Source organism: Monodon monoceros, unplaced genomic scaffold (assembly GCF_005190385.1).
Source record: "Monodon monoceros isolate NGI ecotype Baffin Bay Population unplaced genomic scaffold, NGI_Narwhal_1 Super_Scaffold_18, whole genome shotgun sequence".
Classification (NCBI taxonomy): Eukaryota; Metazoa; Chordata; class Mammalia; order Artiodactyla; family Monodontidae; genus Monodon; species Monodon monoceros.
The window spans coordinates 60340617-60364720 of record NW_021703774.1 but is presented as its reverse complement, the minus strand read 5'-3'; the positions used below and the strand labels follow the sequence as shown (position 1 = coordinate 60364720).

Here is a 24104-nt window from a genome sequence, read left to right as displayed (position 1 = left end):
TTTTCCTGCTTTCTTTGTCCTGGAGAATCCTAAGTTTCCCCCTCTGTGCTTTTTTTCCCCCTTCACACAGTCTCTAAAGGACTCCTTCCCTTCCTCTTGCCCTCTGCTGCCCAGAAACAATGCCTTCCAGGCTGCCTTCTAGAGTCTTCAGGCACTTTTAAGTCAGTTTCCTGTAGCCAGTGCTCTGATCTACCAGGATTCTGAATATTTATCAACCGTCTCATTGTGGGAATGGTTATAATTTAATCTTGGGCTCTCAATTTCCCTTCTCTCTCTTCCCCCATGTTTTCTGGGCTCCACCCTCTCTATAAAGCTATATAGAGGCTTGGGTGTGAACTTGAGAAATGACTCCATTGGAAAGTAAGGATTTTCTTTTGGTAATTGAGTCTTGTAGTCTTATAGTTATGCTTCTCTTAGTTATGCTGCAGGTATATACTTTGTTTTGTTTAATCTTGTTAGGCTTAAAAGTTTATGGATGATGTGTTAGGATATTTGGATTTATGTACCATTGCCTCAGCTACTGGCTAAAGTATTCCTAAAATTTCACATTCAGAATAATTCATTGTCCATGTTTTCATACATTGTTGTCTCTGTGCCATCCAGGGTGGTGATGTGGCATTTCTTAAAAGGGAATTGTACTCTTGTCTCCAGATTTTCTCCCGAGCCACTCACAGACACCTTTTCTGCAAGTTTTGATGCTGGTTCTTTCTTAGTCTTATCAGATGATACCAGTAGAAGGTTTCAGAGACAAACCAATACTTTCTCAATGGTTTATTGACTAAAATGTTGAAGGATTACAGTTGTTTGGTTATCCAGAATAATACTCAAAGATATATGCAGAACAGAAGCAGATTCACAGATATAGAAAACAAAATAGTGGTTACCAAAAGGACGAGGGTGGAGGGAGGGACAAATTTAGGGATATGGGATTAACAGATACAAACTAATATATATGCAATAGATGAACAACAAGGATATACTGTATAGCACAGGGAATTATACCATTATCTAGTAATAACCTGTAATGGAATATAATCTGCAAAAATACTGAATCACTAAGCTGTATACCTGAAACTAACATAATATTGTAAATCAGCTATACTGCAGTAAAAACAAAAATAAAAATAAAATACTACATACTACTGCTTTAAAAAATAATAAATTTGTACATGTTTAGGCAGTAGCAGTTGTAGAATACCTTAAATTGTATGATGCAGTCCAATAAATGCATTCAGTTAAAATGTGAAAAAATCATGTTTTAGAATAGAAGAAATGGTGTTGAGTCTCAGAGTATGTATAGGCTGCAACAAGAGTAGAGTAGCAGGGCCTTCCCTGGTGGCGCAGTGGTTGAGAGTCCACCTGCCGATGCAGGGGACATGGGTTCATGCCCCGGTCTGGGCCGCAGAGCGGTTGGGCCCGTGAGCCGTGGCCACTGAGCCTGCGCGTCCAGAGCCTGTGCTCCGCAACGGGAGACACCACAACAGTGAGAGGCCCATGTACTGCCAAAAAAAAAAATAGAGTAGCTTTGGTGTAAGACATTTTTGGAGGTCTGTGCCATGGGATTTTATTAAAGATAGAACCTGTTACATACTGCTTTAAGAACTTTAATAATAACTGCTTTGGAAAGGATGGGTCTACCTTTTCCTGAGCTTCATAATATTGTAAGATTCCAATATATAGTATTTTACAAGGGAGTTTTGGTTGTAGCAGACAATAGGAACTATTGTTAGAATCTGTTAGTTAATATAAGCAGATAGGACTCTTTTCAAACACTGCTCTTAAACTTGTACTTAAAGGACATTAAAGTTTGTAATAAATTTTTGATAAATGTTGTCTCTAGCTCTAGGAGAAATGGGTGGGTTTTATATTGGTGAAATAGAATACAGTTACACAAAAAGTATCAGAATCTTAAATAAGCAAGCTGTTAATGACTATCATGTTACTTTGAAGGCTAGAGTATATAACCTTTATAGATACCCCATTCTCCTTGTTGCTTCCTGTCATAATTGTCCTTGGATTAATTCACTGTGACCTGCTGACTGAAACAAGGCAGCTTTTATTTAATCAACGAATATTTATTGAGCATCTCCTCTGTCCCTGTGAGCAGAGATTTGGGTTGAAGGAAGGACCTTTCCAAGAGAAGAAAATGGCCAAAACAGTGGCTCGGGAATGAAAGCATAGAGACCGTTTAAGAAAAAAACAGTGAGTCAGTTTGACTAGAGCAAAGAGCATCTGTAACTGTCGGATGACAGTGGTTCCTGAGAAGGGGAAAGGCACGGTTATCCTTGAAAAGGAGAAGAAACTTAACTGTGAAATAAGAGGAAAAGAGATCACTGAGCCCTTTGGAAATCAAGAGGAAAAGCGTGTAAAAAAGGCCTTTATGCTGCACATTATTTTAGTGAATGAGGTGGTGGTGAAACTTTGGGAGTAAGTTGCGAACTTAGCAGACATATTCACTTACAACCTTATGTTACTACTTTGGAGTGGAATTTCATAAAAGAAACGTTGGACATCATTCAAATTGAAGCTATATTTCAGGCTGCATAATGAATATTAATAGTGTAACAGAGTGTACAGAGCTGTTCTGATAACCGTTAGATTTTTAGAATATGAATCTTCCTTTGCTAGAAAATTCACTCATTTTGGGAAGATTTGGAGGAAGAGGACCAATAAGTATAAATAAAAACACATCCAAATAATGTCATTTTTAATACTATAACTAGATTTGGAGACGTTTTTCCCTGGAGTCAGACTTTAATGGGTTTGTTGTTGTTGTAGTTTGTTTTAATATTGTGATACATTGTTAGTTTTTTAACTGCTTTCATTTAAAATATGATCTCCAGTGGAACATGTGTATTTGAAGTAGGTACTCTGGGGATTAAGTTCTGAACAAGGAGCAAAACTAACTGGAAATTTAAAATTACTTGATTCCACATGGGCATGTAAGGACTTAGATTTAGTTTTTTTGTTTTCTTATTGGAGTACAGTTGACTTAAAATGTTGAGTTAGTTTCAGATGTACAGCAAAGTGATTCAGTTATACATATACAAATATCTATTTTTTAACATCTTTATTGGAGTATAATTGCTTTACAGTGGTGTGTTATTTTCTGCTTTATAACAAAGTGAACCAGTTATACATATACATATGTTCCCATATCTCTTCCTTCTTACGTCTCCCTCCCTCCCACCCTCCCTATCCCACCCCTCCAGGCGGTCACAAAGCACCAAGCTGATCTCCCTGTGCTATGCAGCTGCTTCCCACTAGCTATCTACCTTACGTATGGTAGTGTATATATGTCCATGCCTCTCTCTCACTTTGTCACAGCTCACCCTTCCCCCTCCCCATATCCTCAAGTCCGTTCTCCAGTAGGTCTGTGTCTTTATTCCTGTCTTACCCCTAGGTTCTTCATGACATTTTTTTCCTTAAATTCCATATATATGTGTTAGCATACGGTATTTGTCTTTCTCTTTCTGACTTACTTGATGCTCTATGACAGACTCTACTTCCATCCACCTTACAACAAATAACTCAGTTTCATTTCCTTTTATGGCTGAGTAATACTCCATTGTATATATGTGCCACGTCTTCTTTATCCACTCATCTGTTGATGGACACTTAGGTTGCTTCCACGTCCTGGCTATTGTAAATAAAGCTGCAATGAACATTTTGGTACATGACCCTTTTTGAATTATGGTTTTCTCAGGGTATATGCCCAGTAGTGGGATTGCTGGGTCATGTGGTAGTTCTATTTGTAGTTTTTTAAGGAACCTCCATACTGTTCTCCACAGTGGCTGTACCAATTCACATTCCCACCAGCAGTGCAGGAGTGTTCCCTTTTCTCCACACCCTCTCCAGGATTTATTGTTTCTAGATTTTTTGATGATGGGCATTCTGACTGGTGTGAGGTGATATCTCATTGTAGTTTTGATTTGCATTTCCCTAATGATTAATGATGTTGAGCGTTCTTTCATGTGTTTGTTGGCAGTCTGTATATCTTCTTTGGAGAAATGTCTATTTAGGTCTTCTGCCCATTTTTGGATTGGGTTGTTAGTTTTTTGTTATTGAGCTGCATGAGCTGCTTGTAAATTCTGGAGATTAATCCTTTGTCAGTTGCTTCATTTGCAAATATTTTCTCCCACTCTGAGGGTTGTCTTTTGGTCTTGTTGATGGTTTCCTTTGCTGTGCAAAAGCTTTGAAGTTTCATTAGGTCCCATTTGTTTATTTTTGTTTTTATTTCCATTTCTCTAGGAGGTGGGGCAAAAAGGATCTTGCTGTGATTTATGTCATAGAGTGTTCTGCCTATGTTTTCCTCTGAGAGTTTGATAGTTTCTGGCCTTACATTTAGGTCTTGAATCCATTTTGAGCTTATTTTTGTGTATGGTGTTAGGGAGTGATCTAATCTCATACTTTTACACGTACCTGTCCAGTTTTCCCAGCACCACTTATCGAAGAGGCTGTTCTTTCTCCACTGTACATTCCTGCCTCCTTTATCAAGGATGAGGTGACCATATGTGTGTGGGTTTATCTCTGGGCTTTCTATCCTGTTCCATTGATCTGTATTTCTGTGTTTGTGCCAGTACCATACTGTCTTGATTACTGTAGCTTTGTAGTATAGTCTGAAGTCAGGGAGCCTGATTCCTCCAGCTCCGTTTTTCGTTCTCAAGATTGCTTTGGCTATTCGGGGTCTTTTGTGTTTCCATATAAATTGTGAAACTTTTCGCTCTAGTTCTGTGAAAAATACCAACGGTAGTTTGATAGGGATTGCATTGAATCTGTAGATTGCTTTCGGTAGTAGAGTCATTTTCACAATGTTGATTCTTCCAATCCAAAAACATGGTATATCTCTCCATCTATTTGTATCATCTTTAATTTCTTTCATCAGTGTCTTATAATTTTCTGCATGCAGGTCTTCTGTCTCCTTAAGTAGGTTTATTCTTAGATATTTTATTCTTTTTGTTGCCATGGTAAATGGGAGTGTTTTCTTGATTTCACGTTCAGATTTTTCATCATTAGTGTATAGGAATGCCAGAGATTTCTGTGCATTAATTTTGTATCCTGCTACTTTACCAAATTCATTGATTAGCTCTAGTAGTTTTCTGGTAGCATCTTTAGGATTCTCTATGTATAGTATCATGTCATCTGCAAACAGTGACAGCTTTACTTCTTTTCCGGTTTGGATGCCTTTTATTTCCTTTTCTTCTCTGATTGCTGTGGCTAAAACTTCCAAAACTATGTTGAATAAGAGTGGTGAGACTGGGCAACCTTGTCTTGTTTCTGATCTTAGTGGAAATGCTTTCAGTTTTTCACCATTGAGGACGATGTTGGCTGTGGGTTTGTCATATATGGCCTTTACAATGTTGAGGAAAGTTCCCTCTATGCCTACTTTCTGCAGGGTTTTTATCATAAGTGGGTGTTGAATTTTGTCGAAAGCTTTCTCTGCATCTATTGAGATGATCATATGGTTTTTCTCCTTCAATTTGTTAGTATGGTTTATCACATTAATTCTTCTGCGTATATTGAAGAATCCTTGCATTCCTGGAAGAAACCTCACTTGATCATGGTGTATGATCCTTTTAATGTGCTGTTGGATTCTGTTTGCTAGTATTTTGTTGAGGTTTTTTGCATCTATGTTCATCAGTGATTTTGGCCTGTAGTTTTCTTTGTTTGTGACATCCTTGTCTGGTTTTGGTATCGAGGTGGTGTTGGCCTCGTAGAATGAGTTTGGGAGTGTTCCTCCCTCTGCTATATTTTGGAAGAGTTTGAGAAGGATAGGTGTTAGCTCTTCTCTAAATGTATGATAGAATTCGCCTGTGAAGCTGTCTGGTCCTGGGCTTTTGTTTGTTGGAAGCTTTTTAATCACAGTTTCAATTTCAGTGCTTGTGAGTGGTCTGTTCATAGTTTCTGTTTGTTTCTGGTTTAGTCTTGGAAGGTAATACCTTTCTAAGAATTTGTCCATTTCTTCCAGGTTGTCCATTTTATTGGCATAAAGTTGCTTATAGTAATCTCGCATAATCTTTTGTATTTCTTCCGTGTCAGTTGTTACTTCTCCTTTTTCATTTCTAATTCTATTGATTTGAGTCTTCTCCCTTTTTTTTCTTGATGAGTCTGGCTAATGGTTTATCTATTTTGTTTATCTTCTCAAAGAACCAGCTTTTAGATTTATTGATCTTTGCTATTGTTTCCTTCATTTCTTTTTCATTTATTTCTGATCTGATTATAATGATTTCTTTCCTTCTGTTAACTTTGGGGTTTTTTTTTGTTCTTCCTTCTCTAATTGCTTTAGGTGCAAGGTTATGTGGTTTATTCGAGATGTTTTCTGTTTCTTAAGGTAGGATTGTATTGCTATAAACTTCCCTCTTAGAACTGCTTTTGCTGCATCCCATAGGTTTTCGGTCGTCGTGTCTCCATTGTCATTTGTTTCTAGGTATTTTTTGATTTCCTCTTTGATTTCTTCAGTGATCACTTCATTATAAAATAGTGTATTGTTTAGCCTCCATGTGTTTGCATTTTTTACAGATCTTTTCCTGTAATTGATATCTAGTCTCATGGCGTTGTGGTCAGAAAAGATACTTGATACAATTTCAATTTTCTTAAATTTACCAAGGCTTGATTTGTGACTGAAGATATGATCTATCCTGGAGAATGTTCCATGAGCACTTTAGAAAAATGTGTATTCTGTTATTTTTGGATGGAGTGTCCTATAAATATCAGTTAAGTCCATCTTGTTTAATTTATCATTTAAAGCTTGTGTTTCCTTATTTATTTTCATTTTGGATGATCTGTCCATGGGTGAAAGTGGGGTGTTAAAGTCCCCTACTATGAATGTGTTACTGTCCATTTCCCTTTTTATGGCTGTTAGTATTTGCCTTATGTATTGAGGTGCTCCTGTGTTGGGTGCATAGATATTTACAATTGTTATATCTTCTTGTTGGATCGATCCCTTGATCATTATGTAGTGTCCTTCTTTGTCTCTTCTAATAGTCTTTATTTTAAAGTCTTTTTTGTCTGATATGAGAATTGCTACTCCAGCTTTCCTTTGGTTTCCATTTGCATGAAATATCTTTTTCCATCCCCTTACTTTCAGTCTGTATGTGTCTCTAGGTCTGAAGTGGGTCTCTTGTAGACAGCATATATATGGGTCTTGTTTTTGTATCCATTCAGCCAATCTGTGTCTTTTGGTGGGAGCATTTAGTCCATTTACATTTAAGGTAATTATCGATATGTATGTTCCTATTCCCATTTTCTTAATTGTTTTGGGTTCGTTATTGTAGGTCTTTTCCTTCTCTTGTGTTTGTTGCCTAGAGAAGTTCCTTTATCATTTGTTGTAAAGCTGGTTTGGTGGTGGTGAACTCTCTAAGCTTTTGCTTGTCTGTAAAGGTTTTAATTTCTCCATCAAATCTGAATGAGATCCTTGCTGGGTAGAGTAATCTTGGTTGCAGGTTTTTCTCCTTGATCACTTTAAATATGTCCTGCCAGTCCCTTCTGGCTTGCAGAGTTTCTGCTGAAAGATCAGCTGTTAACCTTATGGGGATTCCCTTGTGCGTTGTTTGTTGTTTTTCCCTTGCTGCTTTTAATATGCTTTCTGTGTATTTAATTTTTGACAGTTTGATTAATATGTGTCTTGGCATATTTCTCCTTGGATTTATCCTGTATGGGACTCTCTGTGCTTCCTGGACTTGATGAACGATATCCTTTCCCATATTAGGGAAGTTTTCAACTATAATCTCTTCAAATATTTTCTTAGTCCCTTTCTTTTTCTCTTGTTCTTCTGGAACCCCTATAATTCGAATATTGGTGCGTTTAATGTTGTTCCAGAGGTCTCTGAGACTGTCCTCAGTTCTTTTCATTCTTTTTTCTTTATTTTGCTCTGCAGTAGTTATTTCCACTATTTTATCTTCCAGGTCACTTATCCGTTTTTGTGCCTCAGTTATTCTGCTATTGATCCCATCTAGGGTATTTTTAATTTCATTTATTGCGTTGTTCATCGTTGTTTGTTTCATCTTTAATTCTTCTAGGTCCTTGTTAAATGTTTCTTGCATTTTGTCTATTCTATTTCCAAGATTTTGGATCATGTTTATTTTCATTCTGAATTCTTTTTCAGGTAGACTGCCTATTTCTTCTTCGTTAGGTCTGTTGGGTTTTTATCTTGCCCCTTCATCTGCTGTGTGTTTTTCTGTCTTCTCATTTTGCTTATCTTACTGTGTTTGGGTTCTCCTTTCTGCAGGCTGCAGGTTCGTAGTTCCCGTTGTTTTTGGTGTCTGTCCCCAGTGGCTAAGGTTGGTTCAGTGGGTTGTATAGGCTTCCTGGGGGAGGGGACTAGTGCCTGTGTTCTGGTGGATGAGGCTGGATCTTGTCTTTCTGGTGGGCAGGTCCACATCTGGTGGTGTGTTTTGGGGTGTCTGTGCACTTATGATTTTAGGCAGCCTTTCTGCTAATGGGTGGGGTTGTGTTCCTGTCTTGCTAGTTGTTTGGCATAGGCTGTCCAGCACTGTAGCTTGCTGGTTGTTGAGTGAAGCTGGGTGCTGTCATTGAGATGGAGATCTCTGGGAGATTTTCGCTGTTTGATATTATGTGGAGCTGGGAGCTCTCTTGTGGACCAGTGTCCTGAAGTTGGCTCTCCCACCTCAGAGGCACAGCACTGACTCCTGGCTGCAGCACCAAGAGCCTTTCATCCACATGGCTCCTCAATTTGGGATGATTCATTGTCTATTCAGGTATTCCACAGATGCAGGGTACATCAAGTTGATTGTGGAGCTTTAATCTGCTGCTTCTGAGGCTGCTGGGAGAGATTTCCCTTTCTCTTCTTTGTTCTCACAGCTCCCAGGGGTTCAGCTTTGGATTTGGCCCTGCCTCTGCGTGTAGGTCGCCGGATTTTCGCTCCGACAGTACGGGGTTAAAGGAGCCACTGATTCGGGGGCTCTGGCTCACTCAGGCCGGGGGCAGGGAGGGGCACACAGTGCGGGGCAAGCCTGCGGTGGTAGAGGCTGGCGTGATGTTGCACTAGCCTGAGGCGCGCCATGCGTTCTCCTGGGGGAGTTGTCCCTGGATCCTGGGACCCTGGCAGTGGCGGGCTGCACAGGCTCCCCGGAAGGGGGGTGTGGATAGTGACCTGTGCTTGCACACAGGCTTCTTGGTGGCGGCAGCAGCAGCCTTAGCATCTCGTGCCCGTCTCTGGGGTCCGTGCTTTTAGCCGCGGCTCGCGCCCACCTCTGGAGCTCCTTTAAGCAGCGCTCTTAATCCCCTCTCCTCACGCACCAGGAAACAAAGAGGGAAGAAGAAGTCTCTTGACTCTTCGGCAGGTCCAGACTTTTCCCCGGACTCCCTTCCGGCTAGCCATGGCGCACTAACCCCCTGCAGGCTGTGTTCACACCTCCAACTCTCCCGGTGCTCCGACCTAAGCCGGAGCCTCAACTCCAGGCCCCGCCCGCCCCGGCGGGTGAGCAGACAAGCCTCTTGGGCTGGTGAGTGCTGGTAGGCCCTGATCCTCTGTGCGGGAATCTCTCTGCTTTGCTCTCTGCACCCCTGTGGCTGTGCTCTCCTCCACGGCTCCGAAGCTTTCCCCCTGTGCCACCCGCGAAGGGGCTTCCTAGTGTGTGGAAACCTTTCCTCCTTCACAGCTCCCTCCCACTGGTGCAGGTCCCGTCCCTATCCTTTTGTCTCTGTTTATTCTTTTTACTTTTGCCCTACCCAGGTACTTGGGGGGTTTCTTGCCTTTTGGGAGGTCTGAGGTCTCTGGCAGTGTTCAGTAGGTGGTCTGTAGGAGTTGTTCCACATGTAGATGTATTTCTGCTGTATCTGTGGGGAGGAAGGTGGTCTCCGCGTCTTACTCTTCTGCCGTCTTCCCGGAAGCCTCTATTCTTTTTCAGATTCTATTTCCCATATAGGTTATTACAGAGTACTGAATAGAGTTCCTTGTGTTACACAGTATGTCCTCGTTGATTATATATTTTACATGTAGTAGTGTATATATGTTAATCCCAGCCTCCTAATTTATCCCCCCTGCCACTTCTGCCCTTTGGTAACCATAAGTTTGTTTTCTAAGTCTGTGAGTCTGTTTCTGTTTTGTAAATAAGTTCATTTGTATCAATTTTTTTGGATTCCACATATAAGCAATATCATATGATTTTTTGTCTTTCTGCTGGGCTTATTTACTTAGTATGATAATCTCTAGGTCCATCCATGTGGCTGCAAATGGCATTGATTCATTCTTTATGGCTAATATTCCATTCTGTATATGTATCACATCTTTATCCATTCCTCTGTCAGTGGACATTTAGATAGCTTCCATGTCTTGGGTATTGGAAATAGTGCTGCAGTGAACATTGGGGTGCATGTATCTTTTCGAAATATGGTTTTCTCTGGATATATGCCCAGGAGTGGGATTGCTGGATCATATGAGAGCTCTAATTTTAGTTTTTTAAGGAACCTCCATATTCTTCTCCATAGTGGTTGTACCAATTTACATTCCCACCAGCAGTGTAGGAGGGTTCCCTTTTCTCCACACCCTCTCCAGCATATATTGTTTGTAAACTTTCTGATGATGGCCATTCTGACCAGGGTGAGGTGATACCTCATAGTTTTGATTTGCATTTCTCTAATAATTAGTGGTGTTGAGCATCTTTTCATGTGCTTTTTGGCCATCTGTATGTCTCCTTTAGAGATATGTCTCTTTAGATCTTCTGTCCATTTTTTGATTGGGTTGTTTGCTTTTTTGACAGAGCTGCATGAGCTGTTTGTATATTTTGGAGATTAATCCCTTGTTGATCACTTCATTTTCAAATATTTTCTCCCATGCTGTGGGTTGTCTTTTTGTTTTGTTTATGGTTTCCTTTGCTGTGCAAAACCTTTTAAGTTTAACTAGGTCCCATTTGTTTATTTTGTTTCTATTTTCATTACTCTAGGAGATGGATCCAAAAAAATATTGCTGCAACTTATGTCAGAGTGTTCTGCCTATGTTTTCCTCTTAAGACTTTTATAGTATATAGTCTTATGTTGAGGTCTTTAATCCATTTTGAGTTTATTTTTGTGTATGGTGTTAGAGAATGTTCTAATTTCATTCCTTTACATGTAGTTGTCCAGTTTTCCCAGCACCACTTATTGAAGAGACTGTCTTTTCTCCATTATATGTTCTTGCGTTCTTTGTCGTAGGTTAATAGATCATAGGTGTGTGGGTTTATTTCTGAGCTTTCTATCCTGTTCCATTGATCTATAAGTCTGTCTTTTTGCCAGCAGTGTTTTGATGACTATAGCTTTGTAGTATAGTCTGAGGTCAGGGAGCCTGATTCCTCCAGCTCCGTTTCATTTCTCAAGATTACTTTGGCTATTCAGGGTCTTTTGTGTTTCTGTACAAATTTTAAATCTTTTGTTCTAGATCTGCCATTAGTAATTTGATAGGGATTGCATTGAATCTGTAGACTACCTTGGGTAGTGTAGTCATTTTGACAATATTGATTCTTCCAATCCAAGAACATGGTATATCTTTCCATCTGTTCATGTCATCTTCGATTTCTTTCATCAGTGTCTTACAGTTTTCAGAGTACAGGTCTTTTGCCTCCTTAGGTAGATTTATTCCTAGATATTTTATTCTTTTTTGATGTGATGGAAAATGGGATTGTTTCCTTAATTTCTCTTTCTGATTTTTCATTGTTTGTATATAGAAGTGCAACAGATTTCTGTGTATTAATTTTATAATTCATTTTTGGATTCCTTTTATTTCTTCTCTGCTGTGGTTAGGACTTCCAAATCTATGTTGAATAAAAGTGGAGACAGTGGACAGCCTTGTCCTGTTCCTGATCTTAGAGGGAATGCTTTCAGTTTGTCACCATTGAGAATGATGTTAGCTGTGAGTTTGTCATATATGGCCTTTATTATATTGAGGTATGTTCCCTCTATGCCCACTTTCTAGAAAGTTTTTATCATAAATGGGTGTTGAATTTTGTCAAAAGCTTTTTCTGCATCTACTGAGATAATCATATGTTTTTTCTTCAGTTTGTTAATGTGGTGTATCACACTTACTGATTTGTGGATATTGAAGAATCTTTGTGCCCCTGAGATAAACCCCACTTGATCATGGTGTATGATCCCTTTAATGTATTGTTGGATTCAGTTTGCTAGTATTTTGTTGAGGATTTTTGCCTCTATGTTCATCAATGATATTGGCCTGTAATTTTCTTTTTTTGTGGTATCTTTGTCTGGTTTTGGTATAAGGGTGATGGTGGCCTCATAGAATGAGTTTAGGAGTGTTCCTTCCTCTGCCATTTTTTGGAACAGTTTCAGAAGGATAGGTGTTAACTCTTTCTAAATGTTAGATAGAATTCACCTGTGAAGCCATCTGGTCCTGGACTTTTGTTTGTTGGCAGTTTTTAAATCACAGTTTCAATTTCAGTGCTTGTGATTGGTCTGTTTGTATTTTCTATTCTACTTAGTCTTGGAAGGTTATATCTTGCTTAAGAATTTGTCCCTTTCTTCTAGGTTGTCCATTTTATTGGCACACTGTTGCTTGTAGTAGTCTCTTATGATCCTTTGTATTTCTGTGGTGTCCACCATAACTCCTCCTTTTTCATTTCTAATTTTATTGATTTGAGCCCTCTCCCTTTTTTTCTTTTTGAGTCTAGCTAAAGACTTATCAATTCTGTTTATCTTTTCAAAGAACCAACTTTTAGTTTCATTGATCTTTTCTGGGTTTGTTTTTTTTTTTGGTCTCTATTTCATTTATTTCTGCTCTGATCTTTATGATTTCTTTCCTTCTACTAACTTTGGCTTTTGTTTGTTCTTCTTTCTCTAGTTGCTTTTGGTGTAAGTTAAGGTTGTTTATTTGAGATTTCTGTTTCGTGAGGTAAGATTGTATTGCTATAAACTTTCCTCTTAGAACTGCTTTTGCGGTGTCCCATAGATTTTTGATCATCCTGTTTTTGTTTTCATTTGTAGGTATTTTTTGATTTCCTCTTTGATTTCTTCAGTGATCCATGGGTTGTTCAGTAGCGTATTGTTTAGCCTCTGTGTGTTTTTGTTGTTTTACAGGTTTTTTTCTTATAGTTGATTTCTAATTTCCTAGTGTTGTGGTTGGAAAAGATGCTTGATATGATTTCAGTTTTCTTAACTTTACCCAAGCTTGCTTTGTGGCCCAGCATGTGATCTGTCCTGGAGAATGTTCCATGTGCACTTGAGAAGAATGTGTGTTCTGCTGCTTTTGGATGGAATGCTCTATAAATATCAGTTAAATTCATTTGGCCTAATGTGACATTTAAGGCCTGTCTTTTGTTATTGATTTTTCTGTCTGGATGATCCGTCCATTGATGTAAGTGAGGTGTTAAAATCCCCCACTGTTAATTGTGTTACTGTCAATTTCATCTTTTATGGCTGCTACATCAAGGTTCTCCTATGTTGGCTACGTATATTTTTACAGTTGTTAAATCCTCTTCTTGGATTGATCCTTTGATCATCATGTAGTGTCCTCCTTTGTCTGTTGTAACAGTCTTTAAAGTCTATTTTGTCTGATATGAGTATTGCTACTCCAGATTTCTTTTGATTTCCATTTGCATGGGATACCTTTTCCCATCCTCTCACTTTCAGTCTGTATGTGTCCCTAGATCTGAAGTGGGTCTCTTGTAGACAGCATATATATAGGTCTTGTTTTTATATCCATTCATCCAGTCTGTCTTTTGGTTGGAGCATTTAATCCATTTATATTTAACGTAATAACTGATATGTTTTTGTTGCCATTTTGTTAGTTGTTTTGGATTTGTGTTTGTAGGTCTTTTCCCTTCCTCTTTTTGTTCTCTTGTGATTTGATGACTATCTTTAGTTTTACGTTTGGATTCCTTTTTCTTTTTTGTGTGTATATCTATTGTAGACTTTTGGTTTGTGGTTACTGTGAGGTTTTGAAATAGCAGTATGTATATATATACACAATTGTTTTAAGTTGCTCGTCCCTTATTTCAAATGCATTTTCAATATCCTACATTTGTACTCTTCTCTTCTCACAGTTGCTGGTTTTGATATCATATTTGTGTGTGAATGATTTCCTACCTTTACTGTATGTTTGTTTACCTTTACTGGTGAGCTTTCCCATTTGTACTTTTCTTGTTTCCAGTTGTGGTCTTTTCTACCTAGAGAAGTTCCTTTAGCATTTATTTGTAAAGCTAGTTTGGTAGTGCTGAATTCTCTTATTAGCTTTTGCTTATCTGTAAAGCTTTTGATTTTGCCATCAAATCTGAATGAGAGCCTTGCTGGGTAGAGTATTCTTGGTTGCAGGCTTTTCCCTTTCATCACTTTAAATATATCGTGCCACTCCCTTCTGACCTGCAGAGTTCTGCTGAAAAATCAGTTGATAACCTTATGGGGATTCTCTTGTATGTTATTTGTTGCTTTGCCCTTGTTGCTTTTTTTTTTTAAGCATTGTAATTTATTTTTCATTGAAGTAAAGTTGAATTACAATGTTGTGTCAATTACTGCTGTGCAGCAGTGACTGAGCTTCACACACACACACCTTCTTTTTCGCATTCTTTTCCATTATGGTTTATCACAGGATGTTGAATATAGTTCCCTGTGCTATCCATTAGGGCCTTGTTGTTTATCCATTCTGTGTATACACCAGTTTGCATTTGCTAATCCCAAACTCCCACTCCTACCTTCTCCAACCCTCCTCTCCCTTGGCAACCACCAGTCTATTCTCTATGTCCCTGATGTTTGTTCTGTTTCATAGATAGGTTCATTTGTGTCATATTTTAGATTCTACCTATAAGGGATATCATATAGTATTTGTCTTTATCTTTCTGACTTACTTCACTTAGTATGATAACCTCTAGGTCCATCCATGTTGCTGCAAATGACATTATTTCGTTCTTTTTTATAGCTGAGTAGTATTCCATTGTATTTATGTACCATATCTTCTTTATCCATTCATCTGTTGATGGACGTTTAGGTTGTTTCCATGTCTTGGCTGTTGTGAATAGTGCTGCTATTAACATAGGGGTACATGTATCTTTTTGAATTGTAATTTTGTCTGGATATATGCCCGGGAGTCAGATTGCTGGATCATATGGTAATTCTATTTTTAGTTTTGTGAGGAACATCCTATACTGTTTTCCACCATGGCTACACAAACTTACATTACCACCAACTGTAGGAAGGTTCCCTTTTCTCCACACCATCTCCAGCATTTAACTGTTTGTAGACATTTTAATGGTGGCCGTTCTGAGTGGCATGAGGTGGTACCTTATTGTAGTTTTTATTTGCATTTCTTTGATTTGCAGTGTTGAGCATCTTTTCATGTACCTACTGGCCATCTGTATTTCTTCTTTGGAGAAATGTCTCTTTAGGTCTTCTGCCCATTTTTTGATTGGGTTGTTTGTTTTTTTGTCTCCTTGTTTCTTTTAATATTTTCTTTTTGTCTTTAATTTTTGTCAGTTCTATTACTATGTGTCTCAGCATGCTCCTTCTTGGGTTTATCCTGCCTGGGACTCTCTGCACTTCCTGGACTAGGTGACTGTTTCCTTTCCCATGTTAGGGAAGTTTTCAATTATTATCTCTTCAAATTTTTTCTCATTCTGGACTCCTATAATGTAAACATTGGTGCATTTAATGTTGTCCCAGAGGTCTCTTAAACTGTCCTCATTTCTTTTTATTCTTTATCCTGTTCCACAGCAGTGATTTCCACCATTCTGTCTTCCTGCTCACTTATCCATTCTACTTCATTTATTCTGCTATTTATTTCATCTAGTGTATTTTTCATTTCAGTTATTGTTCAGCTCTGTTTATCTTCTAGCTCTTTGTTAAAACATTTCTTGTATCTTCTTGGTCTGTGCCTCCATTTTTTTTCTAAGATCTTGGACTGTCTTTACTATCATTATTCTGAATTCTTTTTCAGGTAGACTGCCTATTTCCACTTAGTTGTTGTTCTGGGGTTTTATCTTGTTCCTTCCTCTGGAACATATTTCTTTGCCGTCTCATTTTGTGTAACTTTCTGTGTTTGTAGTCCCACAGGCTGTAGGATTGTAGTTCCTCTTGCTTCTAGTGTCTGCCCCCTGGTGGGTGAGGCTGGTCTAAGAGGCTTGTGCAGGCCTCCCAGTGGGAGGGACTGGTGCCTTGATTTAGATTTAGTTTTAACTTAAGCCTTCATTTTAGAGTTAGTTTTATGAATCATATTTATTGAATCACGTTTTGTAAAAGCAGTGGGGAATTCTTAATCTTATTTTTAGATAGCTTTCCATTCAGTTAAATAACAAGTGCAGATACACTTATTGTTTAGCGTGTTTATAATTTCTAAGTGAAGATTTTTGCTAAGTTCAGAGAAGGTTTCTATTATGCAGGTAGTACTGTTGAGTCTCGAATAACTTATGCACTCAGGGGAAAGATATACAGGTTTATAGTGGCTCTCGTCATGAAAGTATGTTGTTGGTCATTTCCTCTCTAACATCCACTCTTGAGGTCTTCACTCCAACATCCACTCCTCAGTGACACCTTTCCTGCCTACCTTATCTAAAATGTCACCCTTCTCTTGCATTTCATGTCTTTTTCTTGTTTTTCTCCTTCTTAGAACTCATCTAACTTACTATGTTATTATACCTACATATCTTTTGATCTGACTTCCCCATTAAAAAGTAAGTTTTGTGTGCATAAGAGTTTGTGTTTCATTCTGTACTGTATCTCTAGTGCCTAGGACAATGCCTGGTAAGTAGTATGTCCTCAGTAAATGTGTGTTTAATGAGTATATGTTAACTACACTCTATATATAGATTTTCTATATATATATAAATACATATATAGATTTTCAAGGTAAAATCTGTCTGTTATAGCTGCGTGTTTGTAATGCGTCATGAATTTGCATCAGAGGAGGTAACATTAAAAACTTGTTTTTAAAAAAGTCTACTTTTTATATGTTAAATTAGAGACCTTAACCTTTGAGTAATAGTTGAAATCATTTAAGAAACTGACACTAAGGTAGAAATCTGGCACATAAAAACCCATAAGCAGTGCTGCTTCAGTTAGATGAGGATATTAAAGTCTTTTTTTTTTCTGTACAGGTGCAAGTGGCATGAAGAAAATGATATTGTCCTCTGTGCTTTAGCTGTTTGCAAGAAAATTGCGTAAGTTGGAGAAAGGAGTTTCTTCCTAATGCTCTATTCTGCACTGAATTCTTTGCAACTTTGCTTGTTGTTGCTTTGGCATTCAGGGTGCATCACTGTTTACCTCTATTTCCACAACTGTCTTTTAAAACAAAGGTTTTTTTAGTCATGTTACTTGTATTCTTCTGCCCATGTCACTACTTGTCTGGTGGTTACCACCTGAGCAATTTGAGCCTTCAGAAGCACGTATTGAAATTTTTTTCTTCTAGGATTCCTGTAGGAAAGTGAAGTTCCCTACTGTCATTAAGAACAGCACTTCCTTGTGCTGAAAACATATAGACCCTTTTCTCCTCATTTTGTAGGGAAAGTACCTGCAGCCTCAGCTCTGTGGAAGCTCTGGTAATCCCTTTACACTGATGATAGTTGGTTCTGAGGATGAATAAGTGTTTCTAAGTTTTTGCCCTGTTGCTGTTGTTGCCTCTCCCTGCCTTAAATATTTGAGAATTCTGGTGCTCTTCCCCCTCATTCCCATTCACTTATAATGGATCTGAAATTTTATTTGGTAATCAAAGTATTGCTTACCAGTAATGACCAGTTTTATGATATGTACTGCTACCTATTCCCATTTTTTCTCCAAATCTCTAAATTTCTTTTTTCCCAATTTACAACATCTCACATGCTTTGTCAGAAATTTTTTAAATGTGAATGCTTTTAGAATGAATTAGATAAGATTCTGATAATAAACATTTTAAATTCCTTTTTAAAGATACTGCATCAGTAATTCTCTGGCCACTCTCTTTGGAATCCAGCTCACAGAGGCTCATGTACCACTTCAAGATTATGAGGCCAGCAATAGTGTGACACCCAAAATGGTTGTATTGGATGCAGGGCGTTACCAGGTAAGGAGCTCACTTTTCGGGGCTGCTAGTCTCTCAAGATCAGGCCTTTGTTTGGTTCTCTCTTCTGTTAAAAATTTTTTTTGATCCTTCATGGAATGTCAGTTTTTAATCCAGTTGGATCTTACAAAAAATCCTTTTTCTTCCTTGTATATTCTCCTACTGTACTTAACAAAGAAAATTAAAATTAGCATTAGTGTTTATACAAAACACATCCAAACAATTATTCCATAAATTATGTGACACACATTTTTGAAGTAGATATTTTAAATATAAGACCTGATTCAGGATTTGATTAGAGGCTATCTAATTTCCCTACCACCCCTCTTCCCTCCTTGGTATTTACTTACTAGTAGGCCTCTCTACACTACCAAGAACATAGCAATTAAGAGTATGGGCTCTTTCAAGTTAGAATTCCTAAATTTCACTTCAGGCTCTGCTACACATAGGCTGTGTGACTCTCTGCAAGTTATTTGAACTTTCTGTGCTGATTCCGTATCTGTAGAACAAGAATAATAATAAGGGCTAGTAGTCGTTGTAGGATTAAATGCAGCAGTATATGAAAGTACTAAGACCTCTGACTTAGTAACATTTATTATCTACTATGTTCTATTTTTAAATAGTTAATAAAATAGTGAAAAGGGAACCCCAAAATGGAATGAACTATTGATGAAACAACTATTAGGATCAATCTCAAAGGCATTACTTACGCTTAGCAAAAGCAGCAGTCTCAAAAGGTTATGTAATGTATGATTCCGTTTATATGACATTGTCAAATACAAATGATAATGATGAAGAACGTTATCAGTGGTTCCCAGGGGGTATGACTGTAAAGGGATAGGAAATTTTTGAGGTGATAGAATGGTTCTGTATCCTGATTGCAATAGTGGTTTCACAAATCTCTTCATTTGTTAAAACTCGTAGAAATGTACACACCAAAGAAGTCTGTCTTACTCCATGATAATTTTAAAAATAAAAAAGAGCTCTCCATATAATCTCTGGGCAAGACTCTTCTCTCTCCTGTCTACTGTTAACCCTTAACCCAGTGGTTCTCCACTAGGACCTATTTCGTGTCCTTCAGGGGACATTTGGCAACACTTGGATACATTTTTGGTTGTCACAGCTGGGGAGGGGGTGCTACTGGCATACAGCGGGTAGTTAGATACCAGTAAGTCTGCTAAACACCTGACTATGTACGGACAGCCTCCTGAGCAAAGTATTATTTAGCCTAAAATGTCAGTAGTGCCCAGGATGAGAAAACTGCCTTAGCCCCATCATCACCATCTGTGTTGAGACTACCAGATTTTGTCTCATTACCCCTCTTTTCATTGTTCACATCAGTCACTATTGGAAGCTCAGGATACCTAGATCCTTGCTCACCTCCCACGCTCATCTTGTTAGGCTGATTCTGTTTTTCATCCTTCCCCAGCTCCTGAAAAACTTTGTGGGTCTTCTCAATCTCAGTTATCAGCAAAATCTCATGTCTTCAACCTCCTCTTGGGAAGGTCTGTTTTCCTCCTTGGTTGTAACTAAAACTTGGCTGTCCTCTAAAGATACTGCTTCCCTGTTAGCGACACTTTTTTTTTCTCTCTCATTTATCACGGGCTTAGATTTGAAGTAGTTGTCCTTGTTTAACTTTATGGCCTCTAGACTTCTTTCTGCCTTCTCCCTAAAATCCCTAGGCTTTGAATCACATGCCATTCAGGCTGTAGTACCTGATAACCCCTTCTTGGAGTCAATAGGCCCCTGAGTTGGTCATCCTCATTCTTAGAGCAACACTGAGCCAGGAGATCAAACAATATTCCTGGCAGAATTCTTGATTTCAGTTTCCCTATAGATGATCCTTCCAGCTGCCTGACATTTCAGTTCCTTGATTTGCCCTTCTCCAGTGATCCTGTCCCCTGCCATACATCAAGTATCCACTCCCGTGATCATATTCTAGGCCCCAATGGCATCTCCCCATAATCTCAATTTCAAGCATCCATCTCTCTGACTACCACTGTCTCTCTCTGGTACATCAGTGCCAACAGTTCTTTGATCTCTCCTGGGACCTTCAATTCATTGTATGCCTCCACTGTTCTGCCCTCCTTTGCAGGGTCACTGCATGGCACAACTCCAGGGGTACCATTCACACATAGGTGTTTCAGCCTTGTGTCTCCTCTCCCCACCTTGCCCTTCACCTCCTTCCTTCCCAGCTTAGATTTCTTGCTCCATTATTTTCACTCACTTGCACTATGAACTCCACTGGCCCTTCATTCTTCATCATAGTTGGTTGACAAACACTAACCCTCATTAAATCAACTCTGCACCTACTCTGTTATATATTTGAAGCTAACCGAGGCTGAAAAGAAACTACCATACTGACTGGTGTTATTAAATATTCATCACCACCAACCTCAAGTGAGCCCTTAACCTTGCCTGGCAGTTGTCCATTTCTCTAGTTTGATTAATCTCCCACTCTCCTAGACAGTTATTTCTCATCTTCTCTCACTTCAAACTTCCATCACCTCTTCCTTCATCCTTGTTCTAGCTGATGCTCGTATCCCCTCCTTCTCTGAGAAAATAGAAGCAATCGAGGTTTTCCATATTCCTACCATTGCATCTACCATATACTCTAATGCATGAATTGTCTGTGTTTCTATCTAAGACCAATCCTTTTATTTCTCTATTCTCATTCTCTTACCTACCTAAGGACATGGCTCTAATAATTTCATCAGGGTTTCTCTCTGTTCTGAGTCATTCTTATCAGGAAACCTGCTATAATCTCATATTAAAAAAAAAACACCCTTTTTTGACCCTGTAATTTCCCCCTCAAAGATTGCCCTCTACTCCCCTTCACAGCAGTACTCTTCAAAAGTTGATCAGACATTGGAAAAGTGGGTGTTAGTTTGTATTTAAAGAGTAATTTGAAGTAGATGATCCGATAATAAATAAACATGTTTTCCCCTGTTTTTTTTTGTTGTTGTTGTTGTTGTTGTTACTTATAGAAGCTAAGGGTTCAGAGTCCAGGATTCCCTCATTTCAGCTCTTCTAATCAGGAACAGAGATCAAACACACCCACTGGTAAGCATCTTATATTTAATAAGAAGGTACCTCAAAGAGTTTAGGGTCTTTTTATGATCCTGAAAACAGATGATCTAAGTTGGCTTTAGGGTATAAGACTCTTGTTGAATTGGGAGTTTTACTTGGCATAAGCACTTAATTTGGATATGTAGATTTTTGTATCACTTTGATAAAATTTAATTTATTCAGAATTTTGTTCAGAGCATTTAAAATAAAACCTGTTACTTTTGTAGCAGCTGTAGTTTTATAGTTTTGATATGAGGGTGTCTTCTGGGGAAATGGTAAAGTTTAAAAGAGCTAGTGACATGAAATTTCAAATGGTCCCTGAAGAACTTCAATTAAGGTTTCCAGGACTTAAAAAGAATATTCTTGTTCAGCCTTTTTGCCTTTACTCTAAGAACTATCTCCCCTATTGACGATCCATTTAATCATGGCTTAGTGAAAAGGCCTGCAGTAGGATGAGTCAATTGAGGGATCTCTAAGACTATAAAACTGCTGTATTTCTTTTCTTGTATTTTTAATATCCTAGGTGACTCCCCATCTGGGGTGAAAACATCTGGCCAAAACAGCAGTGTTCGGGGAAGAGGGATTACCCGCTTACTAGAGAGCATCTCCAATTCCTCCAGCAATATCCACAAATTCTGCAACTGTGAGACTTCACTCTCACCTTACATGTCCCAAAAAGATGGATCCAAGTCTTTCTCTTCCTTATCTTAATGATGATACTTTTTTCAATTTCTGGAAGAACAACGGACCCGACTTCCGTTCTGACTACAGTCATATTAAACAGACCACATCAACAATAAATGTCACTACTATAAAAACTACTTAATTTGTAAGGAAATTCTGTTTCATAGATTAAAAATAATTGTGGTTGGAGAAGATCTTGGCATTTTTGCTTTTTTCTTGAGGGCTTGTTCTACTTTCTGACTGTATTATGGGAATGCCATTAAAGTTTTGAGTCCTATAAGAATAAAACTAGCTTTTACAGAGTTGTGCTTTTGGGAATATTATATTTTGGTATCTTTTCTCTACCATAAAAGTATTAAGTATCTGTTATGAAAGGTTTTAAAATAGTTTTAATCTATTTCTTTCCATTATGGAAATGTGGAACTGTACCCTTGAGACCTGCAGCTGTTTTCATTGCAAATACCTAAGAAAAGTCAGCCTTTAACAAAAATAAAGTTTTGCTACTTAGTCTTTGAAATATGCTGACTTTGGCAAAAGTCATTTTGAAGGATGAGAAGCCAAAAAGAGATTATGTAATTTTCCCCAAATAACATGGCTAGATAGTGACCAGAGTCCAGGTCCACTTGACCACAAATCTCTTTGCATATACTAAGTAGATGTATATGAAGTCAAGTATGTGCCCTGTTTGTGACTGACTTAAACTGGCTCATGTTCGCTACTCAAGCTGTTATATAGCCTTGGAGTAGGAGAAGAGATGTAGTAACCCTTTTCACTTGGAACCACAGTAAGACCATACATGGCAGTGGCAGAGATCACATTCTAATTTAGGTCTGTTTGGCTCAAAACCCTAGAGAATCACTTGGTGTCTGTCGTAGGACTCTGGTTTATCTTAATACCCATATTCTCCTTTACTAACTACTGAGTACCTACTTTGTGGATGTATATATACACACATACACATACACATACACACACACACACACACACACACACACACACACACACATATCATCTTGTAAAATCCTTAATAACCACTCTGAGGAAGGAGGTACCTCCATTTTACAGACACACACAACTCGGATTCAGGTCGTATAGTTACTTTATGGAGGAATTGTTAACCAGGTCTGACTCCAAAGACCATGTTACCCATATCCACACTTTCACCTCCTGTTCATCTATTTCTGATAATCAGATCTTTAAACAAAGAATAGGTCACTGAATGTAAGTTTATATACTGCATTTTCTACTAGCAGATTGGTTTTTAAATCTTACATATAAGCTTTGAGACCATTCTTTCTTCAAAATCACCATGACAGTAATTGGGTTGGCTTCAAAAGTGGAGGGAAAGGGCTTCCCTGGTGGTGCAGTGGTAAAGAATCCGCCTGCCAATGCAGGGGGCACGGGTTCAAGCCCTGGTCCAGGAAGATCCCGGAAGATCCCATATGCTGGGGAGCAGCTAAGCCCATGAGCCACAACTACTGAGCCTGTATGCTACAACCACTGAAGCCCGTGCACCTAGAGCCCGTGCTCAGCAGCAAGAGAAGCCACTGCAATGAGAAGCCTGCACACTGCAAGGAAGAGTAGCCCCTGCTTGCTGCAACTGGAGAAAGCCCACGTGTAGCAGCGAAGACCCAATGCAGCCAAAAATAAATGAATAAAATAAATCTATTTTTTTTAAATGTGGAGGGAAAGCCTAAAATTATAATTCAGAGCTATGGCCTTAGGTACCTAAGACTTGTTCTGTGCCATATGACTTTAATCCCGTGTTAATCATTCAACTTGTATTTTAAAATTTTTTCTGGTTGTGCTGTACTTTTGAGGTATAATATGTCAAACCAAAACAATTCAGTAGGCCCCACGTCTTTATTTTAGGAGAATAACTGGTCTTTCCCTTCAGAGATAATTAAAACTCTAAACTATATTAGTAGTAAAATTCAAATGGCTGTCTTCTCAAACTCCTGTCCTCTATTTTCAAAATTCTTTTGGCAGTAAATTCAAAAGTATTAACTACCCTTCAAGAAGACCTGATGAATGATAACATATCCTGGTTGAAGGTGATTTCTGCTGCAACTCCAGTAGCATTTTCTTTGTGTTATCTGATAATACAGCTTTTAATTACTGTTGAGTTCATGACCTATCATCTTTTACCCAATTACAAACTTTGCGGTGCCCATATTTCTGTATGAGAAAGGTGTTCAGTACATGTTAGAATAATTGTCATTGGAAGTAATAGAGAAGGTATGCCAGAATTTCATTTCCACATCAAATGATAAAGTATTCCATGAGTAAAGGAGCCCACCTGTCTTATGAACTTCATTCCCATTCCTTTCCTCAAAACTAAGTGATTAACTTTGTTTAGTGAGCATGTTTTAAGGCTTTACTAACA

At 38.4% G+C, this 24104-nt stretch overlaps 1 protein-coding gene across 2 annotated transcripts in view; it reads left to right on the top strand.

The window, feature by feature from the left end:
• MAEL (maelstrom spermatogenic transposon silencer) overlaps positions 1-22096 on the top strand; it is a 56531-nt gene extending 34435 nt beyond the window's left edge. For both annotated transcript variants that reach the window (XM_029229071.1, XM_029229069.1), the window contains 4 exons: positions 17028-17090; positions 17836-17968; positions 20953-21028; positions 21558-22096. In XM_029229071.1, coding sequence (XP_029084904.1) covers positions 17028-17090; positions 17836-17968; positions 20953-21028; positions 21558-21745 — 460 coding nt within the window. In that variant the 3' untranslated portion in view covers positions 21746-22096. The remainder of the gene's footprint in view (positions 1-17027; positions 17091-17835; positions 17969-20952; positions 21029-21557) is intronic.
• The last annotated feature ends 2008 nt before the right edge of the window (positions 22097-24104 follow it).